This window comes from Vidua chalybeata, chromosome 17 (assembly GCF_026979565.1).
Source record: "Vidua chalybeata isolate OUT-0048 chromosome 17, bVidCha1 merged haplotype, whole genome shotgun sequence".
In the NCBI taxonomy this organism is placed as follows: domain Eukaryota; kingdom Metazoa; phylum Chordata; class Aves; order Passeriformes; family Viduidae; genus Vidua; species Vidua chalybeata.
This window is the reverse complement of record NC_071546.1, coordinates 949,655-964,584: the sequence shown is the minus strand read 5'-3', so window position 1 is coordinate 964,584 and position 14,930 is coordinate 949,655. Positions and strand designations below refer to the sequence as shown.

The window sequence follows — 14,930 nt, the reverse complement described above, 5'->3', positions numbered from 1 at the left end:
AAGGGACTCAAGTTCTTACTTTTTCCTCATTCATGTTCATTATCCAGTCTTTGTTACCAATTGCATGGCAGCAGAGTTGTAGGTTATGATAGAGATCCACAGAGCTTGGATTTGAGGAAGAATATCATGTTTGTGGGATCAGGGCTCAAGGGAACCATAGGTGTGAGTGGTTGGTATTGTTCAATGCTCCTCACAGTATTCAGGAGGCTGATTGCTTGTGGATGGGTGAAGATGCAGTGAACAATAATTTGAAGGATCTTTTTGTGGTTGAAGTAGTTCATCTCCTTCCTGCTTTCATGGTTCGTCTAGAGATTTTGACCTTTGGGATGAGAGAATTTGAGGTTTGGGACCTCATCTGTTGAGTGCAGATGGCTGAGGTGTGTGTGCCCTCCATGACTGCTGAAACTGGAAGCCAAACAAAGATGCTAGCTGTGCAAGAACACTAGTGGTATAAATGCTTTAGGACTGTATGGTTTTGACTGATGATAAATAATCTTTCCTTGTACACACCAAAAAAAAAAAAAAAAAAACCCCACTGTATTAGATAAACTTTATTTGGTGCATCTGCATTTCTTACAGAAAACTTTCCCCTCCCTGATCTGGTATCTGAGACTAGCACTGGTGTGGAAACCACAGCCAATAGTAGCACTTCCCTGAGGTAAGGCCACTCTTATTTTCATTATTTTTATTGGTTTCTCAGTGGACTGTTTTTTGGTTGAAAAAGTGAAAGAGCTCTTCATATCACTGCAGATAAAATTTAAATTAAAGAACAGAAAATGTGCAGTTTTATCTGAGTCTGTGATGAGCCTCCCTCCTGATTGGCTCCATTGTGAGGTGGTTAATGCTGCATACACACTGTCCTCTGTCTGCAGAGCTCTCCAGTCCTGTGGGGACAGAGATCATAGGCATGGCACAACTGACAGAGCCCTTCTAAGGGTTCAGAACATGCCCCAGGATCCTGCTGCCTTAGCCATGAGGCATTTTAAAACTTTCTTTTAACACTTAAAGGGATCATTAATTGAAACAGTGCTTTAAAACTGATTGAACAGTTGTGTTTTTCCCTTAAGATCTACCATTCCTGAGAAGGAAGTTCCTGTGATCTTCATCCATCCTTTAAACACTGGCTTATTCAGGATAAAACTACAAGGAGCAACTGGGAAATTCAACATGGTTATCCCACTGGTGGATGGAATGATAGTCAGTAGGAGAGCTCTTGGTAAGCTAAAGGGGTTTAGGATTGTTCATGTTTTTTGTTTTTTTTTTTTTTAATAATAATAATAATAATATAGCTGTGAAGTACATGGTCTGGAATCTTTCTTTGGAAAAAGTGTTAGGCATTGCTGAACAAATGAAAGCCATGCTGTTTGCATCATCAGTGGGAGCAGGAGCAGCAGAGGGAACAGGGGGCAGCCCTTGGCTGCCAGAATAGCAGGAGAGAGCATTGGAACTAGGAACAGGGCCTGTTTAAATAGGAGAGATCCAAAATGTGACCCTGGTATTTAGTACAGAGAACCAAGGGTGCACCAGAGGGTGCTATGGAATTTGTTACTTTGCTGGCATGCTGTGTGTTCCTTCTGGTTTAGAAGCCAGACAGGGATTAAAACCACAGCAACTAAGGATTTTCTGATGTGTTCAATAAAAATACCGTGCAGGCATGTGTTAACAGGTTCCATGTGTGCCCACTGCCTTTTCCTCTGTTCCTGGATAAATTCATGGGACCTGTCCTGGTATTGGTGCTATTTAGCTTCAGTAACTGGAAGTCCCACCCAGCGAGAAGAGTACCCAGGACAGAGTAAAATGAAGTAATGAACATTAGGATACCTGTACATAACCATAAAGCTGCTGTTGGAGGTGACTTCCAGCTTCTGGGGCTTGTATGCTTAATTCAGTGATTGGCAAATTGAAGCCACACTTGGGCCCTTAAATAACATTTCTGAACTCAGCTGATGACAGTGGCTTTTACTGAAAAACTATCAGGTGTGTTTTCCTAGAGTTGGGCTTGTTTTTCTGCTGCATCAGGACTGTTAATATAGTGAAATTTTTCTCATCTCTAAGTTCAGCAGGTGTAGTTTGTGTGCAGTGAGGTCCTCTACATGTTTCTGTCTTTAAAAAGGAGCTTGTGAAACAGCAAAGGGGGTAAGGGATACTTGCTTCCTTAGAAGCATAGAAATTTCCTTTCAAAATAAAATAAGATAAAGTTAGCTGCCAGCTTTTGAGTGCTACTGCTTTGATTCCCCACCTCCTCCTCCATCCACATCCAGCAGTGTAAGTTACAGAGGGGTGACAAAAGTGACAAGGCAGTGAGGGGAAGAGAAACTTGTTTGCAGCCACAACCCATCAGGTCTTTCCTCATCTCCTTTCCAAGGGGAAGGCTTTGCAATTCCTACTGGAAAAAGGTACTGACAGGTACTTTTTTCATTCTCAGGGCTCCCCTGGAATTACCTGTTATGACCTCAGGGCCCATCTAAGGTCCAGATGTGTGGTGTAGCTGGGGCTGTGGTACTGTGACTCTTGTGTTGCCTGCTCTGGGTTTGCCCTCTTGTCCCAAGGGTGATTCTTCCAGGCAGCTGCTTGGCTCTGGCAAAGCAGAGGATACTCCTCCTTCTCTTCTGGTCAGTTTAGGGTACCACTGAGTGAGTCCCTTTCTTTGAAGGCCTTTACAAGCCATGTAAAAAGACCATGGCTGTTTGTTATCAACTGTTCTTGACTTGGTGGTGCTGGGCATCTCCCCTGGGTTTAGATGGGACAGAACACAAAATTGTCTTCGCCTGGGAAGCCAGAAGAGGGGTGCAGGATTGAATTTAAACTTGATTCAAATGTTGTTTCTTTTTCAGGTTTTCTAGTGAGACAGACAGTAATAAATATTTGTCGGAGAAAGAGGCTGGAAAGTGACTCCTACAACCCCCCACACGTCCGCCGAAAACAGAAAATAGCCGATATTGTCAATAAATACCGGAACAGGCAGCTGGAGCCAGAGTTTTATACCTCACTTTTCCAGGAGGTTGGGCTCAAGAACTGCAACCCCTAGGTCATTATCCTTCCAGGACAATTAGATCAGAGGTTGGTGGCTACACTAATGAAAACAGTTAAATAACAACAACAAATTTTCTCAGCCCTCCGGAATTCAGGAAATCCTGTTCTAGCACAAGTCAGCAGATACCGTGTGGGAGGAATGAGAAATGAATCTGAAACATTGCAGTTGGGATATTGAATTGATTCACCTACCCTCAGATTACTGATTTCCAGTCTTCCTGGATGCTAGCAAAATAATCTCTTCACCCAGTCATCCTTTCCAGACTAATTAGGAACTGTAAGTGTCTTGCTCTGAGGGGAAAACAAAGTAAAGCCATCTCTGCATATGAGGATGAAAATAAGAATATAAACAAACCTGCCATTAGACGCCTTGCTGCACCCACCTGTCCAAGGGCAAGAGAGCAGGATCTTTCCTTGGAGGAGGAGTCTATTCCAGAGCATTAACTTTCCCTGTAAGAACTTCAGAGACATTTTGAGTCCCCCTTCAGTGTTCAGCAGAAGATCCTTCATTGAGTGTAACCCATCTGTGTACCAGAAGCCAGAGGAGGAAGATTGCTTGGAAGAAGCAGGCCCTGAAATCCAAAGCCCAGATGCTCTATGTGGCCACTCCCTCCAGGGCTCCGAGTGAGTCTGTCTGCATACAAGACAACAACCATCACCTGACGTTAATGACTTTCTGAAAAGAGTTATTATTGGATAAGAGCTTTTGATTCTATAAAAGCGAGATGATGACTTTCAGGTCTGTTGCAAAATGTCACATTTAATTTCAGTAGCTTGATTTTTATTTTTTAGTTCTTTTTTTTATGCAACTACTTAATTTATTTTGAAGTGTCTGTATCACCTCCTCATCATTTCCATAAAATGCATAAACATTACTTGCCTTCCTACCATTGGATTGAAATCTGAGATTTTGGGGCTGCCTCCTCCCTGTTACTTATAGCATGAGCAGTTTTTGCATCTTCTACAACACTTTTCAAAAGCTCCTGTTAAACAGACTAAACAACTCAAAAAGAAAATTCACTAATTCTTTCCCCATTAATTCCAATGCCATGAAAGCCCCTTTGGAGTTATAATTCACATTGTTTTGAATCTTCTGTATATTCTCACATTCGGCAGCAACGCTTCCACCTAGGCCAGAAGTTATCATTTTCAGCCTGTGGCTTTGATGTGTTCAGGACTCAAAGGATGTGCTGGGAAAAGATGTTTACAGCTCCAGTTGGGATCTCAGAGGCGTGGTGGGTGTGGGCAGCCCTGGTAGCACCTCTGGCTCCTGGAACATCCCAGCTGGTGTTGCAGCAGGGAATTGTGGCTGACACTCCTGGGGAGGTGCAGTGTGACCGCAGCAGCATTCTGATCACTTCCAGCACTGGATAATGGAAGAGGATGAGTGAGCAGGAATTTGGGGAGCTCTTCACATTATTTTCGAAGTGGTTTTAATAAGCTGTGCTATGCATTGCAGTAATACTTGTCAGGCATTGAATTTTGATATTTCAGACCTACTTTTTGCAACAGTTCTGACCTGAAGCAGTTTTAATTGTTTCATTACAGCTTACCTGCCAAGGACAGACCTCGCTCCTGGCTTTCCATGTGGTTTTTCACAAAGAGTTCATGGAAGCAGAGGCCCCTAAAAATACATGAGAAAGGACTTTGAGGTGGTCAGCCAAAGTGATGTGTGCTTGTGGCAGGGAACAAGTGCACTGACTTCTCAATTCAGGAGCTCTGGAATTTGATCCAGGTGAATAAAAAGTGAAAAGATGAAACCATCCAAAGAAAACCCCTGTAGCAGGATGTGTGCTGGCTGGCCCATACCTGTGTGCTGCCCAGGTGGCACGTGGCACAAGGAGCTCCGGGGCAGTGTTTGGGTGCATTGGCCAGGCTGTGCAGGGAACTTGGACAGCCTCATTCCTCTGCCAAACTCTTGCCAGGAACAAAATTTACCCACACTGTATGTACCTGTTGGATCTAATTAATGGCCAAACACACTTGAGCCCACTGGTTTAAAAGGCATGAGCAATGCATGTGTAACCAGTAAACATCCTGAGCAACCCCTGTGTCTGCACACTGATAGTGTAAAAGCATCCCCACCTACCATGGCTGAGTGTTATACAGTCCTGGCAGATACAGCACAGCTGCCAGGTGCTGCTGCCAGGCAGTTGGGAACTGTCAAGAAAGCAGATGGGCCTTGGGGCAAACCCTGAGTGGTTTCTGGCAGGGATAGCCTGGTAGACTGCCTGAAGATTTACTTTCTTTAAAAAGACCTGTTCTTGGCTGAAGGGTTATCTTGGGTGTATTTCCATGTTCACCTAAAGACCCCCATGGGAGCAGTAACAGTTGTGAGAGCCATATGACTTGGCAGGAGTCTGGAAAGAAGGGAATTTGGCCACATTGTGGCCACTCCCAATGCCAGGGGATGGATGTATCATATATCATGTATCAGTTGAGTTGTAGAACCAGCTGGTGAGCAGGTTACAGGTGATGTGACCTGGCTGTAGGTGGTGGGATTGGCTCTCTGGAAAGTTGAGCCTTCGGGAAAGTCACAGTTGAGTATAAAAATATTGTGATGCAAAACTGTGCTGCCATCTCTCATGGTTTGGGTGCTGGTCACAGCAGTGGGCACCCTGGGCAGACTGTGCCAGTGCAGGGTGCCTGAAGGGACTGTCCCTCCTTCCCCAGGATGTGTGGAAGTCTCAGGCTTCATAACCAAATGCACCCCACCAGTCTGGGAATTAATGTCCATCTCCTCTCAAAGTCTGACCAAATTCCAATAGCTTTAGCTAGTCCAGGGTACTTTCTTGAGAGCTTTTCCCCTGAAAGGTCAGAGCAAATGAGGTTTATTTCTGTGGTGACTTGCAAGAGTTATCCAAGAATCCAGATTTTTTTTTTTTTTTTTTTAATATCACAAACTGCTGCATAAAATTCCTGACTTGATGCTTGAGTTGCTTGGGTCAGCATCCCTGTCCATCAGAGGGGATGAGCGCTGACACCACCCCCCACCCCCTGACCTGCAAGTGTTCCACTGTAATTAACCTGGGGCCACTTTTCATCAAACCTTTCAGTTTGGGTTCATAATTCTGTTTAAACAGAGCTGGAAGTGACCACTGTCGCATTGTTAAACACAGTGTTGAAATTACGCTTTAGTACCTTAATAGAGACTTTTGAAGAAAAGCTATTCTTTTAAAGGTACTTCTAGGAAGGCATTAGAACCTTACAGCAAGCAGGAGAAGGGGAGGACTGTGCCTGTGGAAATGGGTGCATCTCTGGGTAGCAGTGTGCAAGGCTGGAGGGAGGAGCAGCCCTGGCTGCCCTGGGCTGTACCTGCTGGGTTCTCCATAGGTTCCAGTGTTTCTTTTCACAAGGTTCTGCATGCCCAGGAAGAGGAGAAAACTAAATTTCAGCCTCACAGACAAATTTGATGCATTTTCCTGATTGTGTAATTGAGTGATACCTTTGAAGGCAAACACAGCCCTTTTCCCCATGGATTTAGCAGGAGCAATTAGAAGTGAGAACGCCAGATATCCTGTGCTTCAATCATAGAAAATTTGTATGAATTCCTGTTTGTTGCCAAGACATGAACATTCTGTTCTTACTGTATTTTTCTGTAAATATTCTTGGCGCTAAGTTGTAAAGTAAAGGTAAAATGTAAATATGAACATGTGAACTATGTTCTGTTGTCTCTAGTACTTTATCTCTTATTTGTTTAGGGAAGGCACACAAAGGCTTGTTTGTATTTATGCCAATTCTTTGTCCAGGAGAAACACATCAAATATTGAATGTAACACAATTAGTCCAATAAATTTTAAAGATTCTTATCTAGTAACTTTGCAGTGGTCAATTTTTAGTATTTTCCAAAACCTTGGAAATTCTACAATGAAGATGTTTCCCAGGAAAACAGCAGACAGAGGTAGTAGAATTGCATACCCTCTGCACCTCAGTAGCTCTGGGAACAGTGAGGCTCATAGGTGAGAAAATCACTTTGCATCTCAATAGTCTGGGGAGCAAAAACATTAAAGACTGGCTTTTGAAGGGAGCCTGATGTTCCTGCAATGCCAATGTTCTCCAGTCACTCCATGTGCTGCTTCCCATCTCAGGTGTGGACACCCACCCAGGACAGGGAGAAGCCATATGCTTCAGGTGCAGAACCCTGTGAGAGTGAGGGCTCTGCTGTCTGGGCAGAGAGGGGAGAAATCCAAATCCTCAGCTTTGGGTTTGGAGAGGAGCTGTGCAGCAGCGGGGCCCTGTGTCCCACAAGGGTGATGCACCCAGCGAGCCCTGGGGAACTGAGTGGGTTAGGGAGAGGGTTTGCCAATGCCATCCAGCCACATCTCCGTGGACCATCTCTGAGCTCCTTAAGGAGGGGATGAGTTCCCAGTGTGGGTCAGGGCTGCAGGACTTACGTGTGTTGGTGCAGGGGCTGTTTCTCTGGCAGGGGCCCTGTGCTGTCCCTGGGATTTCACCTTTGCAGCCGCTCTGGTGCTTTGCCCAAGCTGCCCGACCTGCGGACTGGAACGAAAGCACTGAAGTGACTGGTCCAGAAACCTCAAGCTGGGATTTGTGAACATTTGTTTTCCTGCTGGTTTCATCTTCAGTAACTTAAGCTGGTGCCACTCATGCAAGCTCCTCACCATGATACTTCAGGGAAAGTGTGGTGGGTTCAGAGAGAACCCTTCGGAGGTTCTCTCCCAAATTTACCCTAAACCAGGACAGAAGGTTAAGGCAGGTCCCACAGTGATCTCTGAAGAATCACAAACATGTGTGATAAACAGTTGAGTATCTTCCTCTGCAGTCCCAAATTGCAGGGCCAGGTTGCGGGAAGGGCATTCCGGGGCTGGTTTGGAGCCTGATGCTTTCTTTTTTCCTCTTGGAGAGGGGTCGATACTCCCAGCTGTTTTGGGAGGCTAGAAATCTCACTTAAGACTTTGGATTGGAAGTGGGTCTCTATCAGCTGAATTTTGGAACAGGTGGTGTTTGGCAGATGTGGCCTGTGTAGGTGCACAGTGGGGAACAACCTTCCTCTCTGAGCCCAGGAACTCAAAGGCAACTCCAGGCTCCATGGCCTCCAGGTCCTCGAGGCAGGAGGGTCCAGCTGGAAGCAGCTCCTTGGTTTCTGTGAAAGCTTCCCCATGCCCCTCAGGTGCTCCATTCCATGTGAGTGGAGTGACCTGACACCACCAGGTGATTGCTGCAAAAACAGAAATAATAAATCCTGGGATGAGGCAGGAGTGGCCGCAGTGTGAAGCACCCTGGCTGTGTCCTCTGCCACAGGCAGAAAAGAGATTTAACTTCTAATTTGTTGTTAATGAAGGGGAGCTGCTCTGTGGGGCACACATCAGCAGGCAGCACCCCATGTCAAGCAGAGGAGCTGGTGGCAGGTTTGCCATGGGAGTGTAGAGCAGATGACTCCTCCCCAGTGCCCTCTATTTTCCTCAGCTATTCCTATAAACTCCCTGAGGAAGCAGAAGCATGGCACACTGACACCCAAGATGCCTGTTCTTATTGTAGCACAGCTGGTTTTGACCACAAATGAAGCCAAATTGCAGTACAGATAATTTTCCAGGGTGAAATGTAATTTAGTTACTGCTTTAAACTGAGAAAACATTTGGCTGCCTGCAGTGAACAAATGTCTGTCAGGACATATCAGGTAGTGTCTGAAGGTGGAACTGGGGTGAGCCATGGCTGCTGGCATCCCCAGCACACTTGCTGCAGTGAGGAGTGCAGGCAGGTGCTGATGTCCCTGGACCATGTCAGTGCTCCCTGTGTCCCTGGCCCACATCTGTGCTGCTGGGATGTCCCTGGTGACACTGGGCTACCTAATGGCCACATTGACTGTGTAACCCCAGGGCTCTGGGGGCCACTGAGCATCCCAGGGTGTGGGTCAGGTCATCTCCATGACAACATCACAGCATCATGGAGGAAGGCAGCATGTTGCTGTGGCAACCAGGAGCATCCCAGGGGCCTCAGCCCTGACTTTTGGCTTTTCATGCTACTTAGGGGATCCCCTCATGCCCAGCAGACATGCCCTGTGGAAGCTGTGGGCAGCACCCAGGGCAGAGAAGCAGCCATGGGAGCTGGGTGGAGGTTCACATGAGTGCAGTGAGGTTTAAACCTGTTTTCTCTTTCCTCCAAGAGCCATGAGATTTTCTTCTTAGTTATATGTATTTTTACAGATTATAATTAACATTAATAAGCAATAGATTTATTTTATTTCTGCTCTACCAAAAGCACCCACCCTACACACAGAGCCCAGCTGGGCCTGGCACCCCAGCAGAGTGTGATGGGACAGAGTGACATACTGCAGCTCAGGGCTCACACCAGGGATCCTTACAAAGGTGTCAATGGAAAGGCAGAGATGGGCCAGTCCATCCATTGCTGGCTGTCTCCAGAGCTGGTCCCGGTGGGACAGGAAAATCTGTGGCCATTGACCTCCACCTTTGCCACCTCGGGGGGAACAGGCTGCTTTTGGGTGGTAAAGATTCCTCTCACCAGGGCAGAGCCCAGGCAGAGCAGGGGTGCCCCAGGAGGGATGGGGGTGTGGGGCCAGCATGTGGGGCTGATGGTCAGTGCCACAGTGGTCCTGGGTTCCCTTCCATTGTGTCTCAGCCCTGTCCCCCAGCTGGGGTTTGGATTCCCCAGCGCAGGCCACCCTCGCCATGTGCCCACTGCCCCTGTCCCTGGGGGATTCCCACCAGGAGAGGGTGTCTGCCCAGCATGTGCCCTTCTGCCATCCCAGGGTCCCACAGCCTCACCCAACCACCCTGCAGACTCTGGTGAGCCCTGGGGGTCCCTGCCCAGCCCTCTCATCCAGTCCAGAGGGAGGGTGGTCTGCTGGGACTCTCCTGGCTGGGACCCTCCTGCCCAGCCCTGCGGTGCGGAGGATCAGTAACGGGACATCACGCTATGATCAATGTGATCAAGTGAAGCCAACTTTATTATACAGAAACCTATATTTATAATATAATGTCCACGTCCCTCTAGCTAATACATAATTGACCAATCTTAACTGTCCACGCATTTAAGACTAAATGCTAATTGGATCACCTAATTCTACACGTGTTGCTGTGGTTGTCTGGCCCACCCTTAGTCCTCTTCTTTTCACTTTCCCGAACTTTGCTGACAACTTGCTGATTCTCGCTGACTCTTCTTCTGTCTTCAGGGATTCACTGTCCCCAGTCCTTGAACTGGTTACTTTGTTACCAGAAGGCTGGACTGTGCATCTCCTGAATCTGTCCATTGTCCTGCAAAAATTCCTCAACAATTCCCCTTTCTTGTTTTTGCACAAGCCAGACTGACTTAATAGCTTGCTCAGCTACCCTGTGTACACATTGCAATAAGCAAGGCACTATAAGCAAAATTGCTAAAACAATGCAAAGCACCGTAATGCCAAAGCGTACTAAGTCCATAAGCCAGTCTGTTATGCCCCAAGAGTTTAGCCATTCATCAAAAGAGTTCTCAACAACTGCGAGCTTTTTCATATTATCTTTGAGCTGTGACAGCTTCTTGTGAATGGATTCAGAGTGATCAGAAAGATTCATGCAACACATTCCTTCAAAATCCTCACACCCATGTCCTTGTGCTAGCAGTAAAAAATCTATGGCAGCTCTGTCTTGTAACACAGCGTGGCGTAAGCTACCTACATCAGTGGTGAGCTCATTCAGTACTGCAGATGTAATGTTAATTTGTTTCCTTGTCTAACATGCTAATCACCTCAGCTGTGTAAGGGCCTTTGATGAGGCTACTCCTGGTGAAAAAATTGAGGCTAGAATAACTGATGGAGTTCCTCACAATTGTACGTCATCTCTACATTCAGGGCCCAATTCATGCACACGACGTTTTGGACGCTGGAACTTGTGACTGATGTTAAGCATCTGTTGGATACTAGGGGCAAATAATGTTAATTTTCCAAAATAACACAGTCCTCCCAATGCTTTCTGAGGTACTGCAGGCCAGGCTCTACCCCCAAAATAAGGAAAACTCCAGGAGGTAACATCCTTACTGATTTTTGCTTTGGGGGTACAGGCCATACCCAGCTGGCACAGTATGCTGTGGTATTGTAATACCACAAAGAAATAGGTGATATCCAGGTGCTGTCATCTTTTGCTTTTCCCAATTTCTCACTAACCATGTTCTTGCTTTTGTAATTTCTGAAAAACAAACAATAATTTCCAGGCATTGATCCTAAAATATCCAATTCCTGTGGTACCATACCTGTAGTGATTAACTCTTGAGCAATTGTGAGTGCTTGAACTCCTAGAGGGTTTCTGAGGATTCCCAGTTGGTCACATTGATTTTTGATAATGATCCCATTTTGACTAGCACACCAGCTAGACCAGGCCTTACTTAATTTGCTATAGATTGTGGCTCTGGTCCAATATCCAAATTCTTCAAAGGAGACTAAAGGAACACCAATTAAACATGTGTGAAATGGATCAGAGGGTGTAGCCAATGATAAACAAAAGGATTCCTGCCTTGTTTTGTTGGCCCATGTGACCCACATGTTAGTTTGATGTTCAGTGTTATATAATCCCTGTGTTTTCCTGGTCATTGCACAGATTATCTTTGTTATTACCTGCCAAATTATTGCCACTGCCATCGCTGTCGTTATTGATCACGTCTACGCCTTGCCCAGTAGTCTTTGGCCTCGTCCCACTGATTGTCAGAAATGTACCGTCCTTGTGGTATTGCTATTCTTCCTCCACACTCAGTAGCTGTTATCTGACTCTGCAAGATAATCTCATTTGCTATGGCTTGTTTAGCCAAGTGCAATTGAATCCAAAACAGCCTTCTTTGGTCTTGTGTTTCTATCAAAGACAAATCCTGACTAAAATTCCACTGCTGTAAAAGCAGTCCTCTAAGAGGGGCAGGTGGAGGCTGTCTTTTATTATTAGGCCCTAAAAATATTGCTAGTGTACTTTCTGGGGTAAGTGTGTTAAGTATATTAAAGCATCTATTGCATGCTAAGTTAGTAGAACTAAATATCTGCTTTTTCTTTTGGGCTAAGGTTAGATTGTTTTCTTGGCTAATTTGTCACCAAGATTTCAAATTACACTTTATACAATTAACCTGAAGCCATGGCTTACATACATACCCATGCATAGGACAAGCTTTTTCAATCTGATTTACAATCTGTGATGGAAGTGGTGGTAAAACATTGTTACCGGTTACAGTTACTCTAGGTCCAGGTAGCCATCCTGCTCCTGCAATCTCCAGCAGCCGTGGGAAAAATTCCGAGCGCTGATCAGCTGTCAGGTGTTGGAGAAGTGGATCCAGATGTATCTGGATTCGGTGCAATTGCCGACGTTCCGCCTCTGGGGATAGCATGGGCTGATGACTGTGTTTTCAAGTAGGGCTTTACCCACTTAGCAGGCATCCAGCGAATACCTTTATCTGTAAGTAAGCACATATAGCCTCTCCCTATTAGCCTCACCATAGCTGGTCCATCCCACATCCCCGTTTCTAGGCTTTTGAACATGACTTGAATGCCATCAAGCAATTCCTCACTTGGCTTACGTGCGAGGGCATGGTGCACAAGAATAGGTGGTTCGTCCCTATCTCCTGTTGTTCTGAGGTAATTAAGCACAAAAATAACCTTAGCTGTTCTTTCTTCCAGGGATAACCCTATTGTTCCCCCTTTTTGTTTTTGCAGCATGCCCTTGAATGTCTGATGGGCATGCTCAATAATTGCCTGACCCGTAGGGTTGTGAGGAATACCAGTGTCATGTTGAATACCCCACAAATTACAGAAACATTTAAACCTTAAGGAACAGTAGGCCGGGCCGTTGTCAGTCTTAATGGCTAAAGGAACTCCAATACTGCAAAACATTTGTACAAATGTTTTTTCAACATGCCGTGCTGTTTCACCTGTTAAAGGGGTAGCCCATATAACACAAGAGACAATATCAATACAAACATGTACAAATTTTTTCTGACCAAATTCTGCTACATGGGTTACATCCATTTGCCATAATTGCAGAGGTTGTGTACCCCTTGGATTGATGCCAGTGCCTAAACCAATGCCATCCTTTTGACAATCTGGACAAGATCGTACAATGCCAGTGGCATCAGTGAGAGGGATACCGAATTGTTTAACCAACATTTTTGCAGATTGATGTAAAAAGGCATGGGAATGTTTTGCTTGTTGAAATATATCAGAGGTTGGCATTGGCCAGACAGTAGCTACCAATTGATCAGCTCGAGCGCTACCTTAAGATAGACCAGGGAGATTTTGATGACTACGAACATGAGTAATAAAGTAGTCCTGCTGACGTTGATTTAAGGTTCTGAGCCATCAGCTGAGAAGGGAATATAAGTGTTTATTACTCACCTCCTTAAGTACTGCCCTCTCAAGGCATTGTACACAGCCGACTACATAAAGTGAATCAGAAACAATGTTAATGGCCTCATCATCCCAATTTTCAAAAGCCCAAATTACAGCTTTTAATTCCAATGTTTGCAATGTATCTTTTACTTCCCCGAAAATGACATGCTGTTTCCATACTTCGTCTTGCTGCCATGTGCAGACAGCCCTTTTTGACCTTTTACCTGCATCAGTAAACACTGTCAGTCCAGACACTGGGCTCTCAGATCTCCATGGTCTATCCTCCAGACACCGATGCTCCAACAAGGATAACATCCGGTGCCGTGGATACGTATTGTTAACCTTTCCCCCATAATCAGAGCTATTTGTAAGGGGGGGGATACAGAATGCCTAATTCCCCATTCCAAATACCAATTAGCTAACGGTACTACAATTGCATGTGGCTCCTGAGCCCAAATTTCTAAGACCCTTCCCTGGCCTCTCATGATTAATTGAGCAAATAGTTCTAGGTGAGTGGTAATAGCTCTAGGCTGTTTCACAGGTAAAAATACCCATTCCAAAATAGTTAAAGGGTTAGCCCGAGTCTGTGTCCACTGACAAATCAAGGCAAAAGGATGCTTAGCATATTGGTCACCCTCTTTACTCTGATTGATGATCATCAATTGAACTGGAACATCCTTGATCATATGATGTGCATGTGCTGTAGCAACCTTTGAGGCTATGTTGTCCAAGGCTTGCTGTTGTCTCTTCTCTAGGGTCTAGCATTCATCTGCCCGAGATGAAGTACCTAATAACTGTATTAAAGGTTCAAGTTCTTTGTTAGTTATTCCACAAATATTTCTAATCCATTGGATATCTCTCACCAATTTCTGGACATCATGTACAGTTTTAATTTCAGAAGTAATGGTGATTTTCTGTGGTCTCACTAAAGACTGATTGATCTGCCACCCGAGATACTTCCAAGGAGCAGAATGTTGCACCTTTTCAGGGGCAATTTTTAATCCCCTTTCTTCTAACAAAGCTGTCATGGTTGCTAACACAGTTACAGAGTCCAATTGTTTCCCAGTCACTAGGATATCATCCATCTAATGATAGATGATGCACTCAGGAAATCATTGCTGAACTGGTTCTAATGCTCAGGCAACATAAATCTGACACATTGTGGGCGAGTTACACACCCCCTGGGGCAAAACTGTCCGTTCATCCCTTTTGTACGGCTCTGCTTTGTTAATAGAAGGAACAGAAAATGCGAAATGATTAGTATCTTCTGGATGCAGGGGAATGGTGAAAAAACAATCCTTAAGATCAATGATCAATAGATTCCATGACTCAGGTATCATTGTAGGAGACGGAAGGCCAGGTTGCAATGCACCCATACTTAGCATTACTGCGTTAACAGCACATAAATCATGTAGCAACCTCCATTTCCCATTCTTTTTCGGGATGATAAGAATTGGTGTGTTCCATGGGCTAGTTGATGGCTTTATGTGTCCTGCATCAAGCTATTCCTGAACTAATTGTTGGACTTTGAGCAGCTTTTCCTTTGCCAGTGGCCAGTGATCAATCCACACGGGTGTATCAGTGG

The 14,930-nt window shown here is 45.3% G+C and overlaps 1 protein-coding gene across 5 annotated transcripts in view; it reads left to right on the top strand.

Moving 5' to 3' along the window:
• Positions 1-6,850, top strand: part of RALGAPB (Ral GTPase activating protein non-catalytic subunit beta) — a 62,053-nt gene extending 55,203 nt beyond the window's left edge. For all 5 annotated transcript variants that reach the window (XM_053958373.1, XM_053958371.1, XM_053958372.1 and 2 more), the window contains 3 exons: positions 580-658; positions 1,068-1,216; positions 2,835-6,850. In XM_053958373.1, the coding sequence (XP_053814348.1) occupies positions 580-658; positions 1,068-1,216; positions 2,835-3,028 (422 nt within the window). In that variant the 3' untranslated portion in view covers positions 3,029-6,850. The remainder of the gene's footprint in view (positions 1-579; positions 659-1,067; positions 1,217-2,834) is intronic.
• The last annotated feature ends 8,080 nt before the right edge of the window (positions 6,851-14,930 follow it).